The sequence below is a fragment of the Odontesthes bonariensis genome, chromosome 11 (assembly GCF_027942865.1).
Source record: "Odontesthes bonariensis isolate fOdoBon6 chromosome 11, fOdoBon6.hap1, whole genome shotgun sequence".
Lineage (NCBI taxonomy): Eukaryota > Metazoa > Chordata > Actinopteri > Atheriniformes > Atherinopsidae > Odontesthes > Odontesthes bonariensis.
This window is the reverse complement of record NC_134516.1, coordinates 9566741-9579049: the sequence shown is the minus strand read 5'-3', so window position 1 is coordinate 9579049 and position 12309 is coordinate 9566741. Positions and strand designations below refer to the sequence as shown.

At 40.1% G+C, this 12309-nt stretch overlaps 1 protein-coding gene across 2 annotated transcripts in view; it reads right to left on the bottom strand.

Annotated features, from left to right (window-relative positions):
- Positions 1 to 12309, bottom strand: part of sonb (SON DNA and RNA binding protein b) — a 57693-nt gene that overhangs the window by 26853 nt on the left and 18531 nt on the right. Inside the window, exons 9-13 of one of the 2 annotated variants that reach the window (XM_075477446.1) lie at positions 10747 to 10899; positions 9803 to 9978; positions 7178 to 7312; positions 6884 to 6970; positions 2501 to 2707 (exon numbers count right to left, since the gene is read on the bottom strand). In XM_075477446.1, the coding sequence (XP_075333561.1) occupies positions 2501 to 2707; positions 6884 to 6970; positions 7178 to 7312; positions 9803 to 9978; positions 10747 to 10899 (758 nt within the window). The remainder of the gene's footprint in view (positions 1 to 2500; positions 2708 to 6883; positions 6971 to 7177; positions 7313 to 9802; positions 9979 to 10746; positions 10900 to 12309) is intronic. The other variant, XM_075477447.1, reaches the window with a different exon arrangement.

Genomic DNA, 12309 nt, shown 5'->3' with positions numbered 1-12309 from the left:
GATCTTTTAACCCCTTGAACTCTTTTTAACCATTGAAGTTCTGAGTGCTGTTGGTCAAAATGCACCAAACATTTGTAAGCCATGTATAATGACCAGTTTGAAACATGATCTAAGTTTGACACTTTAAATACAAACACAGCAGTGTTTCATTCAGCATGTCAAAATAAAGGGATAGTCGATCTCATGTAAATGATGTAAAGCAAATAGTTTTAAAACCGATTTGTTTCATTTGAAGGGCTAAAACGATGTAATTATAGCTCGTGTACGAGCACGGGGCTTGCCTGCAGTTCAGTGTGTGCGCACAATTAGATTACAAATGCACCTGCACCAATTAACATTCACATGTTAACTGTGAGTCTTATCCATACCGTCTTGAACTTTTAAGACTCTTGGAACCCTAAACTTTAAATTACATAGATGCTTAAAATGAGGGATGCACCGATCCGCTTTTTTGACCTTCGATACCGATAAGTGTGGAAAAGACTGGGATCATTCTTTTGTGCGAGGCAACATCAGACTTGACTTAAAGGAGCCATGGCATGAAATTTTCACTTTTTAAGGTTGTTTAACATTAATATGAGTTCCCCTAGCCTGCCTGCGGTCCCCCAGTGGCTAAAAATGACGATAGACCTAAACCATGCACTGGAAATTATTCTCAGCCTTTGCGAATGTGACCATGCAGGTGGCCTGATCGGGAAAGCCACCTCTTATGACGTCGAGGTTATTTCCCCCCAGAGCCCATATATGGCTATGCCCAAACTGCCTTTCCCCGCCCACAGCTCTTTGGTCAGCTCATTGCTCTGTACATGGATGTAAAAAATCTGTTTAGAGCTCCTGCATCAGAACCTCTAAAGAGCCAGTGGACAGATTTAGTTTTTTCTGGGAAAGTGATGACAGAACCGAAGAGATTTGTGTATGTGTGCGCCAAACATTTGACCGACAAAAGTTTCCAGAACTTGGGCCAATACTAAGCTGGCCTTGCCGAACGTCTGAAAATTAACCCTGGATCAGTACCAACTCTCTTTGGCCTAACTACAGACCTCAAACAAGTAAGTAATTTAACGCTCTATAATTGTGTTGCTTTCCTGTATGTACAGTATAGTTACATAGCTTGTTACCACAAGAAAGTGTCTGTAAAGTTAGCTATGCAGCTAATAGCATCAGGTATGCGTGTCATGTTAGCAAGCTCTTATCTCTGCCAACTGGGCTGTTGGAGGTGTTTGCATGCCCATTAAATGGTTAGCTCGCTCATTTTAGACCAAAACCCCCTACTTCAAGCTGAAGAACAATGAATCCGCAAATTCAGTGCATTTCATCCGGATAATGATTCATTCATGGTTCCAGTCAAAACGTTCAGTCTGTCTGTGTCGTTAGCTCTGCAGCTAATAGCTCAGTCACTGTCGCTAATGTAACGGTAAATAGCATGAGGTATGCGAGTGGACACCTCATTTACTGTAACGCGAGTGTTGTGTACTTATTTGTTGTTTTGATACCTGTCCTGCTGTTGGTGTTATGGCGCGCACGATATCTGCCTTTCCCCTGATTGAAATGACTCACGCTACGTGCATCTTTGCAAACCAGAGCAATCAGATGAGAATATCAAAATCCTCACTCCTGCTTTCCCCTTCACCCACGCCTTTTTTGCTGTGTCTTGTGTAGCACTTGCTTGATGTTTGACTGTGTTAGGAGAGTTGTTCACTAACTAGTTCGTCATATTGTCAAAGTAAGCTCATTTCAACAGGTTTTGCTAGTTTTAGTTGCTAGCATCTTTGCCCCGCCTTTCTCCTCCTAATTTGCATTTAAAGCTGCAGACCCTAAACAGCTCATTCTGAGGATCCTAAGAAAAACTCATTTTGGGACTGGCTGTAATTCTGCACCAAGGCAGAATTTTGGGGAAAAAAACTCAGATACAGTATTAGCGGACCATTAAAGCCTATAAAAATATATAAAAGCCTCCATTTATTTTCATGCCATGGCACCTTTAAACATTTCTTTCCTATTTTTTTTAAAAACAAATAAACAGATATAAATGTAGTGAATTACTTATTTATTTAATTATTGTGCACCAGTCAAACAATCTTAACCATAAAAATATGACAAGTGTAACTTTTATATGATAATTTAGCTGAAATTGAGAAAAAAAAAAAACAATGGCTTCACGAGCTCGGTTGGTAGATTTTTAAAATAAATAGCAATCAGCTCTTTATATAGTTTAGTAAAAATTGGAATTAAACATCCATTATAAAAGTATCTGAACAAAACAATAGCTTCTTTAGCTTGGTAAAAACAAAAAAAAAAAAGACTAAAAAAAAAAAAATCAGACGTAGTCCCAACTTAAAAAGTTTTTGTCACAGATACCCGATCCCGAATTTTCTTCAATATCGGTACCGATATCCGATCCAAATATCGGATCGGTGCATCCCTACTTAGAATCATTCAGTTAAATCAACCTATTAAATAGATTTCATACATAGCATAGATGTTTCAAATAGTTACTCACCTGTTGTAGCGTGTCAGGAAAAACACTGTCGTCTGTCACAATTACTGGCTGTTCAACGTGAGGTAACGCTGCTGCTGTATCACTTGATGGTAAGGTAGACGTGGCTATGGGGACATTTGCCAGGGCCTTTCTGGTATTAATTGTCACTTTGTCCGTAGTTTTGTCAACTGGAACCCACTCTCCATAGGCACCCAGTCCCTCTCCCTCCTCGACAGGGCAACAAATTACAACATGCATTATACATTACATTGTTAAAAGACATGTTTTTTTAAAACATCATTTTAATCATATACTAATAGCCTTTTAGAATACAAATATAACACAAGTTGTATTCTGCTTCAATGAGAAGTCTATTTTCAGTGTATGTGCACAGAAATGTATGTATCATGCAAACTGCAGGCATTTATAATAGCACAGAGACTCTTCTCCTCAGTGATAATAGTAACTCTGCATATGTAAACTGTTCAAACATCAAGATAACATTAAAATAAAGTCCATTTCACACTCAACAATCTAATCAGCAATCAGTCTCATATCAGGAAACAGTCGTCAGTTGGTATTTATAAGTCCCAACTGGCAGTGATGTAAGCATAACTAGATCGACAAGCATATTTTCACAAAGATTACTGAGCACAGGGCTGCTGGTGTGGCCATTTTTTTTTATTTATTAACACACATTTACAAACTGCCTTGGGACTGACAGTATCAACGGGCAGAAAAAATAAAACACGTTTGATTTTTTTCTTTGTCAGTACAGCAGCTGGTAGCTCACCAACTCATCAGTCCCACAGTGTAGGACTGACTCTCTTCGTCCAATAGAAGAAAACGAAAGAAAAAAGCCATGGAAAGCACAATTGCTTTAAGAAAAATGATGTACCACAACCTGTCCAATACAACGGAATGCCATCCCTACCTGAAAGAGAAGTTGTGGTCTTTGGGCCTGAGCACCTCAGGAAAAAACTCTCTAGCTATCTAGATGGCATTAGCTTGGCTTCCAGCTTCCAACAGTGAGGAACCTTGGCATTATTTTTGACCGGGATCTGTCTTTTGACTTACATATAAAACATGTCTCTACCTTCTTTCACCTTCGCAATATTGCCAAAATTAGGAACATCCTGTCACAGACTGACGGAGAAACACGTATCTATGCATTTGTTACTTCAAGGTCAGACAACAGCAATTATTGGGGTGTCCAAAAAAATTCTCTGAATATCCTTGATCTGATCCTAAATGCTGTAGACAGACTTCTAATGAGAACTAACAAGAGACCTTTGTCCAGTTTTAGCTTCTCTTAAAAGTTTTCTCCTCACATATAAAGCTTTCAATTACCGAGCTCCAAAATCACATCTTAAAAATCAAGTTTCTTTTAAGTGTTTTTTATGTCTCTTAGTGTCTTTTTTTTGGTCTTATTTTCACCGTTCAAGCTGCACATGTATCACCATGGATCCGCATGACTTTTATTGTGTCCCCTTGGCCCTCTTGACACTTTTCTCACTTTTTGCGGCAGGAAGCAGCACTGCACACAGCAGAGCAGTGATTACGTCCACACACAACCAGCTGTTAGCGCTCTCTCCATTTTACCATTAGAGAATGTATGTGCACACCGGATATTGATCCTTTATCCTTTAGTCATATTATTTGCAGAGTGTTCTCCTCTGCCATACTTGTTGGTGTTTATGTTGCACCATCAGGCAGTAGGATGCAATACAATACACATCACTGTTGCTCAGGTACAGACTAAACACACGCAGCTATAACTGCAGTACAGTACTGTCCCCACTTTTCATCAGTTTGTTGACTGCACCACAAGAGACAGTCAATCACTGGACATTCCGTTTGTAAATGTTAAAGATGTATATAGAGCCACAGACCTACCTCCACTTTGCCACTCTGATCATAACCGGGTCTTTTTAACACCTCGGTATGTTTCTGCAGTTAAAAGGAAGCCAGTGAGTCTCCGCAGGACTGCTTTGACACCAAAGACTAGGATGTGCTGCATGTCACATGGGGAGGACATCAATTCAATTACGGACTGATCAATTTGTGTGAGGATGCTACCATCCCAACCAAGACAGTGTGCCGTTTCTCCAAAAACAAACCCTGGATCACCAACAAACCTGAAGCTCCTTCTCAATGAAAAAAAAAAAGAAGAGGGCCTTAAGGTCTGTTTTGGCGAGTTGAAGAGGATACAGCATGAACTGAAGATGGGGCTGAATAGGAGATGTAATGATTTTTACAGACAAGCTGAAGGACAAACTACAGCAAAACAACATCAAAGACATGGGCGAGAATGAAGCAGATCACCAGCAACAGGGGGCAGCTGGGACAAAGCCAACAAACTGGGTCTGTTCTTCAACAGGTTCAGCACTGGACCCCCTCCTGGGCAATTCAACACTCCACCAGTCTTGACACTTCCTCAGTCAAAAAATCATCCCACACTCCATCATCTCGTGCTAAGCTCCAACCCCCCAGCATCATATAACACATCTTCAACCTAATGGTGCATTTCCACTAGCTCGGCACGGCTCGGTATGGTTGTGTTTCCATTTACAACCGAGTATCACTTCGTGCCTCCTCGACGTGGGCGGGGTCGTCGTAACACGGCTGCGCGACCAGAACAACAACAACATACGAGGAGGATAGCATGGAGGACATGGAGGCGCGCGTGTTGCTGCTCACCCTGTGGCTTTTTGTTGCACAGAAGGCAAGAGAAGAGAGCCAGAGAAGACTCCTGGCCGCCAGACAAAACAGCATTGAAAAGTGACGACACTCATCGGCCAATCAGTGGAAGACAGTCGGCTGACGTCACATTTTAGTAACGCTTCGGCCCGCTTGGAACCAGGGCTGAGGTGATACGGAAAATCTACCCGGTTGCAGGTACTGCGTGCTAGTGGAAACACGCAATAGCGCGCCGAGCCGAGCCAAAGCGAGTTAGTGGAAAAGCGCCATAAGTGTGTTTAAGGAAAGGGTACCAGGGCTTTGGAAAACATGTTGTTTAGTTCCGGTACCAAAGAAAGCCACCCCAATCCAGCCTCAACGACTTCAGACCAGCTGCCCTTACATCACGTGATGAAGGTTCTGGCCCACCAGGGACCACAGGTGAGACCTTCTCTGGACACCATTCAGTTTCCCTACCAACCTCATGTGGGTAGTGGGGTGTATCAGGGATGGACAGGAGTCAGAGTACAGGTAACTGGTGGACAACTTTGGACTGAGTGGTCCTGCAGAAATCCATCTGCTCCTAAATGTCACCATGACCAGGGAAATGCTGATTGACTTCAGGATGAACAGATCTTGGACCAAGACCATCGACGTTATGGGTGAGGATATTGAAGCACTAGTTAGTTGTGCACCTGAACAACAGACTGGACTGGATGACCGACAGGAATGCTGTATATAAGAAGGGGATAAGCAGATTGTATTTCCTGAGGAAGCTCAGATCTTTCAATATGTGCACCAAAATGCTGGAAATCTTCTACCAGTCTGTGGTAGCGAGTGCCATCTACTGTGCTGTGCTCTGCTGAGGGAGCAGTATCAATGCCAGAGATACCAAAAGGTTCAATTAACTGATCCGTAAGGCAGGCAGAACCATGGGACAGAAATTTGAGACGTTTGAGTCAGTGAGGGACAGGAGGTCACTGACCAAACAGCTCTTCATTGTGAAAATTCCATCACATCCCCTCAAACACTTAAGAGACAGCAGAGCTCATTCTCCAACAGACTGATTCAGTTCCAGTCACAATGAACGCTTCAGGAAAATATTCCTACTGTTCACCATCTCACTGCACAACAGCTCACCTGTGCAATCGGTGAACTCATCACTGCCCTCCACATCTGTGTATTTTGCTAATAGATATAGTTATAGATGTGTATTTTATTTGCACTGCTCTTTTGCAGAGCCATCTTTATAGAACTTACTAATCTAATATTATCTATCTAGCTCCATTTTAAAGATCTCATAGTTTGATATTTTCCCAACAGAGCACTTCGCTCTCAGACTGCAGGCTTACTTGTGGTAGAGTAGACGAGTACACTGGAGTTTCTAACGTAGAATGGGAGGCAGAGCCTTGAATTATCAGGCATCTCTCTTGTGGAACCAGCTGCCAGCTTTGAAAAACTCAACTCCCTTTGTTTATATCTGCAATGTCACTGCCCTAATACATCATAAAATGCAGCAACTGAAATCCAAGACAGATGGATATTCTATCCCCACCCCCCCACCCCCCCAATATTTTTCTTCATTAAACGACCTACAGTCCAATCTCTAAGACCTTTTGTTGTTCATCAACCTCGGGTATAAATAACCCAATGAATATTGTAATTCTTGAGCAAAACTTTAAAGGGGAGTTAGAACACAGAAACTTTCTATAGATCTATTCATACCTTTTTACGGTGTTGCGACCCTGAAGAAACTGGAAATTCCTTGGCCATGCCTGCATCACTAGATACTGAAGGACGAATAGTTGTGTTCTAAACGGACAAAGAGATTAGTATGTTATCATTTTTGTATTCCTTTAATGAGCTACTTAAGTATTAAAACCATATATATTGCTTTAGCATATAGGCTTAGTTATTCAACACTGTCTTCTAAGTATTGATGCAGATTCACAAGACAAGAAAACACCACATTTGGTAACATGAACATTTATACAAGACAAGGGGATGTGTGGATGTTACGTTAATGTTGAAGTTGATGATTTTTTGCTCTCGAATTGCTGGTCCTCCAAAGGGTTTGTCATCTTCCTCGTCATCTGAAATATGAGGCACTGCCACAGGGAGCTCTCCTGTACTGTCAACAATCATCTTGCATTTCTACAAAAACAGAGCATGGAAATATCTATCATAATCTACAAAGAAATGATCGTGTACCACAACAGTTGAAAAGAGTTTTAACCGCTTTCATAATTGATGCAGCATGCGTTCTTTTACCTTTCAAATTTGATGTAATGTGAGCATTACACCATAGTTTTCAAGACACAAAAACAAGTCAAGATTTTACAATAAAAGCTGACTATTTATTTCTTATTTCTAGTTGATTCAGATGCTTTGACATAAAAGGTTTGTGGGGAAAGCTTTGAAAGAAAGCTGCATAAAGCCTTAAACGCACGCAAACTTGATTTTCAGCAAACAAATTTTTTATTTTTTTTAATTCTGTGGAAGTGCACTTTCAAATCTTGAGTGCTGAATTGAATTTTTATTTGTGGTCATAATTGTTTACAAACTCATGTTGCTAACTTTGAAATCTAAGAAAGAGGAAAATGAAAGCATCTCAATATAAAAAAAAATAATGAATCAATGAAACATTTAATTCCAAGAGAGCTCCTGGTTCAAACCCCGGCTTGGATTTTGCTGTGTGGAGTTTGTGTTTAGACACCAAATAGCAGCTCAGACTTCAATAGCCATAAGAGTAATGACAGAGTAACCTGGAGGGGAGTGATTGGAAGGAAAGCCTTTCCTGAACTTAACATATACGGCATTTTGTTTTTGGACATCTGCGGTAATCATGGGTTTGACCATACAAGCACGTACAAGTGTACCTGAACATGGTGCCAGACCACCTTAGGCCAAAGATTGATGATCGAATTTGTAGTCATTTTTATCAGACCTGCTGCCATATTTCTTGGAAAGCTGAGTTAAGAGAGGGGCAGAGCTGTCAACTGATCACCACTTGGTGATGAGTTGGATCTGTTGGTGGGGAAAACTGCCGGACATACCTGGCAAGAGTTTTCCTCTCCTAATCCAATTCAATCCAATCCAAATGGACAGTGTTTAGGACCTCCACCACAGATGTGGCTGCAAGGAGAAACTGACAACCTAAAGGTTCTCTCTCACACACCCATATATCTATGTATGGAACTAGTTGGCACCTTCTGGCCCCCAGCTAACTTTTCCTCATAGAATCAACTTCTCAATTTATCAGCTCCTCACAAGATCAAAGATAGGTTAAAAGCTTAATTTTAGTCAAAGAGAATTTAAAAAGACTAGATAAATTATATGAACAAACACACCTACATTCAGTCCAACGCAATCAAACCTCATCTAACTTCAGTTTTATACAATTCAGGACTTTAACCATGTTTTAAATAATTATTTAAAGTATTTTGGGGTGCTGGACAAAGTGGTAACTCATCAGCACCACAGGTAGATTTGAATTTTTAGTTTTTAAATAAATGCGTTGTTCATAATCCACAATTGTGTGTGACAATAGATAGCTTTTAAGAGGGATGTTATGACCAATAGAGATGTTAAAAATCCTATTTTGGCCATGTTTTTGTCATTTATTTTCTCTTTGATGCCAGGGAAATAATGAAAACTGCTTTAAGAAAAAGATAATTGAACATTCTAACATATATCAGTCCTTCATCAAACTATCTTTGACTGAAATAACCTTTCACATAAAAAGAAAAAATTCAAAAGACTTAAGTCTGTTGCGCCATGACCAACTCAGTGACTTTTCAGCAATTACGTGACATTAAAAGTAAATAAATCTTGTCAGTTTTAGGGCAAAGTCAATGTAACGCAACAAGGATATACCAGATAAATATGAGTCACTGCCATTGTTTGATGTCATCCTATCTGCTGATTCGTCAATTGCAGTCAACATCTACCAATACCAATGTTGTTGATGAACCACCTGACCATGTTGTGTGCACAACATAGGAGAGCCACCTCCTCAGGTCAAGACTCATAAGTGCATCTACATCTTAAGGAAAAGGGACACTCGTTTTTGACAGTAATGTTCACATTCTGTACAGAGAAGACAGATGGTTTGAGAGAGGAGTCAGGAAAGCCATCTATGTTAAACTAGAAAAAACATCTTTGAACAGAGGAGGTGGTCTCAGGTATTACCCTCCCAGCACCCACAATACAGCATCGTCTTTCCTCCCCAGGCAGTTTCATAATCATTCCCACCTTGGATCCTGTGACCGAAACTCGCCCTTTCAGACAGGCCCTTTCAGAGGTGATAGGTCAGGGGGCTCAGTGACACATGTGATTGTAGCGACCCTCTCTGCTTATAAGCTGATACTCCCCACCATCTTGTTCAGAACTGAAGAAGCCTTTCAGATGAGAGGTGAAATGTCTTCAAGATCTACAATGAAGTCCAGGTGCCCTTATTCGAGCTCTTAGGAATACAAATGTTCCATTTCTAGTTTTTAATCATAATACACCTTCATAGATTTTATGAAGCCACTCATTATTCTTTTTTTTTTTTTCTTAAGAAACAGTCCAATTACTATGGTTAATTGAATAGTACTCAACCTCTATTCTCTAATATGCAACTTGAATGCTCGGTATTCTTACATCAGTAAACTCCTTAATGCTGATGCTGTTGGCGTGCTTTGCTATTTTCTTCTTCACTTCCTCCAAAGCAGCAATGTTGGACTGGGCAGGGAGAGGAGGTGGCTTGTTATTGATGGAGGGCAGTGGAAGCAGTGAAGTAAGAGTGCCCATGTTAGACAAGGCTGCTGTCACGGTGGCTAAAAGGGAGACAGAGATAGAGCAGAAATGACCGAAGATGGCGTAGACATTTAAAACAATAAAATATCAAAACTGGAATTATGTAATGATAGAAAAAAAATTTAAAAGTAAATAATGTTCATATTGCTCTCACCACTGGTTGCCTTTAAGATGGCTTGTACACTAGTAACAAAATTTCGCCAAGCTTATATTGCCAAGTCTCAAACACAATTGAATAAAAAAGCTATATTGAATATTGCATTCCAGAGGACTGCCCAAGGATAAGAGGAGCAGGGACTAAATGGATCATGAATAACATCAAAACTTAGATTTAATAGTTTGTCACAGAGTTAAGAAGTAACACATTCTTCATTAATGGTTCACAATGGCAGACTGCATAGTTGAAATACTTTAAAGAAACTATTGGTGAGAGAGATAATAAACAAGAAAAAAAAAGCTTGGCTCAAGAAACACTGGAATTCAACATTTGATGAGTAGCTGACTGGCACTGTTAATAAGCTTGGAAATGGAGGTGCGTTATAAAAAAGCTTAAATACAACATGTGATCAATTTAACAAATAAGTCAAATAAATTCACGATATACAGTAGCTAATTTACCACGATTTTTTTTTACTGCATTAGCTTAGTTACGGCATTCCTGATATAATGAAATATATCAGAAATATATTTTTAGAGACTGATCATCTAAAAGGAGATGGAAATGTAGAAAATCAAACAAACATACCAGTAACAGTACAAAAAGATCATAGAAGCAAGAGAAATCATACCAGCAGTCATACTGGCCACTGCAGCATTCATGGCAATACTTGGCAGAGCAAGGTGATGTACTGTGGATCTAAGGCTGGCAGGGATGGGCATACCAGCTTTGACACACATTGCAGCAGCATTGGCCTTGGCAATTTCCAACAACTGGTCCTTATCTGAGCACACAAAGATGAAACAAAAATCTGTCATTTATTGAAACGACTTGTCATTGACACGTTATGTCATCTCTCTCACCAAATCTGCCTTGTTTTAGGTCTGTTACACTGTCAGGTCTGAATGATGCCTTCGGTCTAAATGCAATAAAGTGGCAAAATCACAAGACCCTAACTTCTTAAGATGTGCTCACTTCAGTCTATGAGCAGAAATTTGGTGGAGGCATGTTTTCAACACAAAAATAAACAAGTTGAACGTCATGAAACTTGGTGTACATCAAATTTTAGTCTGATCTATATTACTTTTCTTTAAAATAGTACAATGTAGATTAGTAGCAGTTACAGCTTGTGAACAGTTCAGTCTTAGTCCTTCCTCCCCTTCGCCAAATAAAGTTTCCTGTACCCAGGGAGTGGAATGGCAGCACTCAATATCAATTAGCTTTTCTGCTCAACATCAAGATGAACAGAAATATGTTGTACTGACTGTATAAGCTGTTTTTTTTTTTTTTTTTTTAAATCATTCCCCAAGTTACTGACGACAAAATCAATAAACTCCAAAACTCCAAGAAAGTGTTAAAATTGGTGTAAATACCACCCCAGATGAACAACGGAGCACGACATATTACACTGTGTCATTGTTTATCAACCTCATTATTAGTTACTTATTTGTAACCACCTTAAGCCGAAATAACTTGAAATATTCATTATCCGTCTCATCATAGACCACTCTTCTTTACAACATTGCCTTAAGTTTCTAGACATTTATGCATAGCTGCTTTAAGTCCCACTCGAGCATTTAAATCAGGTTGTCGTCTGGACTTGGAAGTGGTCATTGTAACACCTTGATTCTTTTGATTCTCAGACATTCTGCCGTAGATTTAGTGCTGTGCTTAAAGGGATAGTTCGCCTCTTTTGATATGAAGCTGTATGACATCCAATATTAGCAATATCATTTATGAACATTTTGTTACCCCCCGCTGCGTCCTGTGAGCCGAGTTCCAGCTGAGTTTTGGCGTTGACGAAGGTAGTCCGGCTAGTTGGCTGGGGCCACAAAAATAAAGTGTTTTGCTTCTCAAAACATTATGCGTTCAAAAGAGTAATACATTTAAGTCACAAAATCGTTCTCCAGGAAAAAGTCAGACCTCACAATCGCTTGGCGCTATTTTCTCTCCCTTCATATCACTGCATGCTGTGTAGACTATGCAGACCGAAGTGCAGACCGAGCACTCCCCTGCTTCCGAGCAGTAAACACCGTAACAGGCTTCTCAAAACTATTGTTTTGAAGCTTTATTTTTGTGGCCCCAGCCAACTAGTCTGACTACCTTCTTCAACGCCAAAACGAGGCTGGAACTTTGCTCACTAACATCACTTGGACTTCCAGCCTTCATTTGGTTTAGTCTCTCCAGCTGCTTT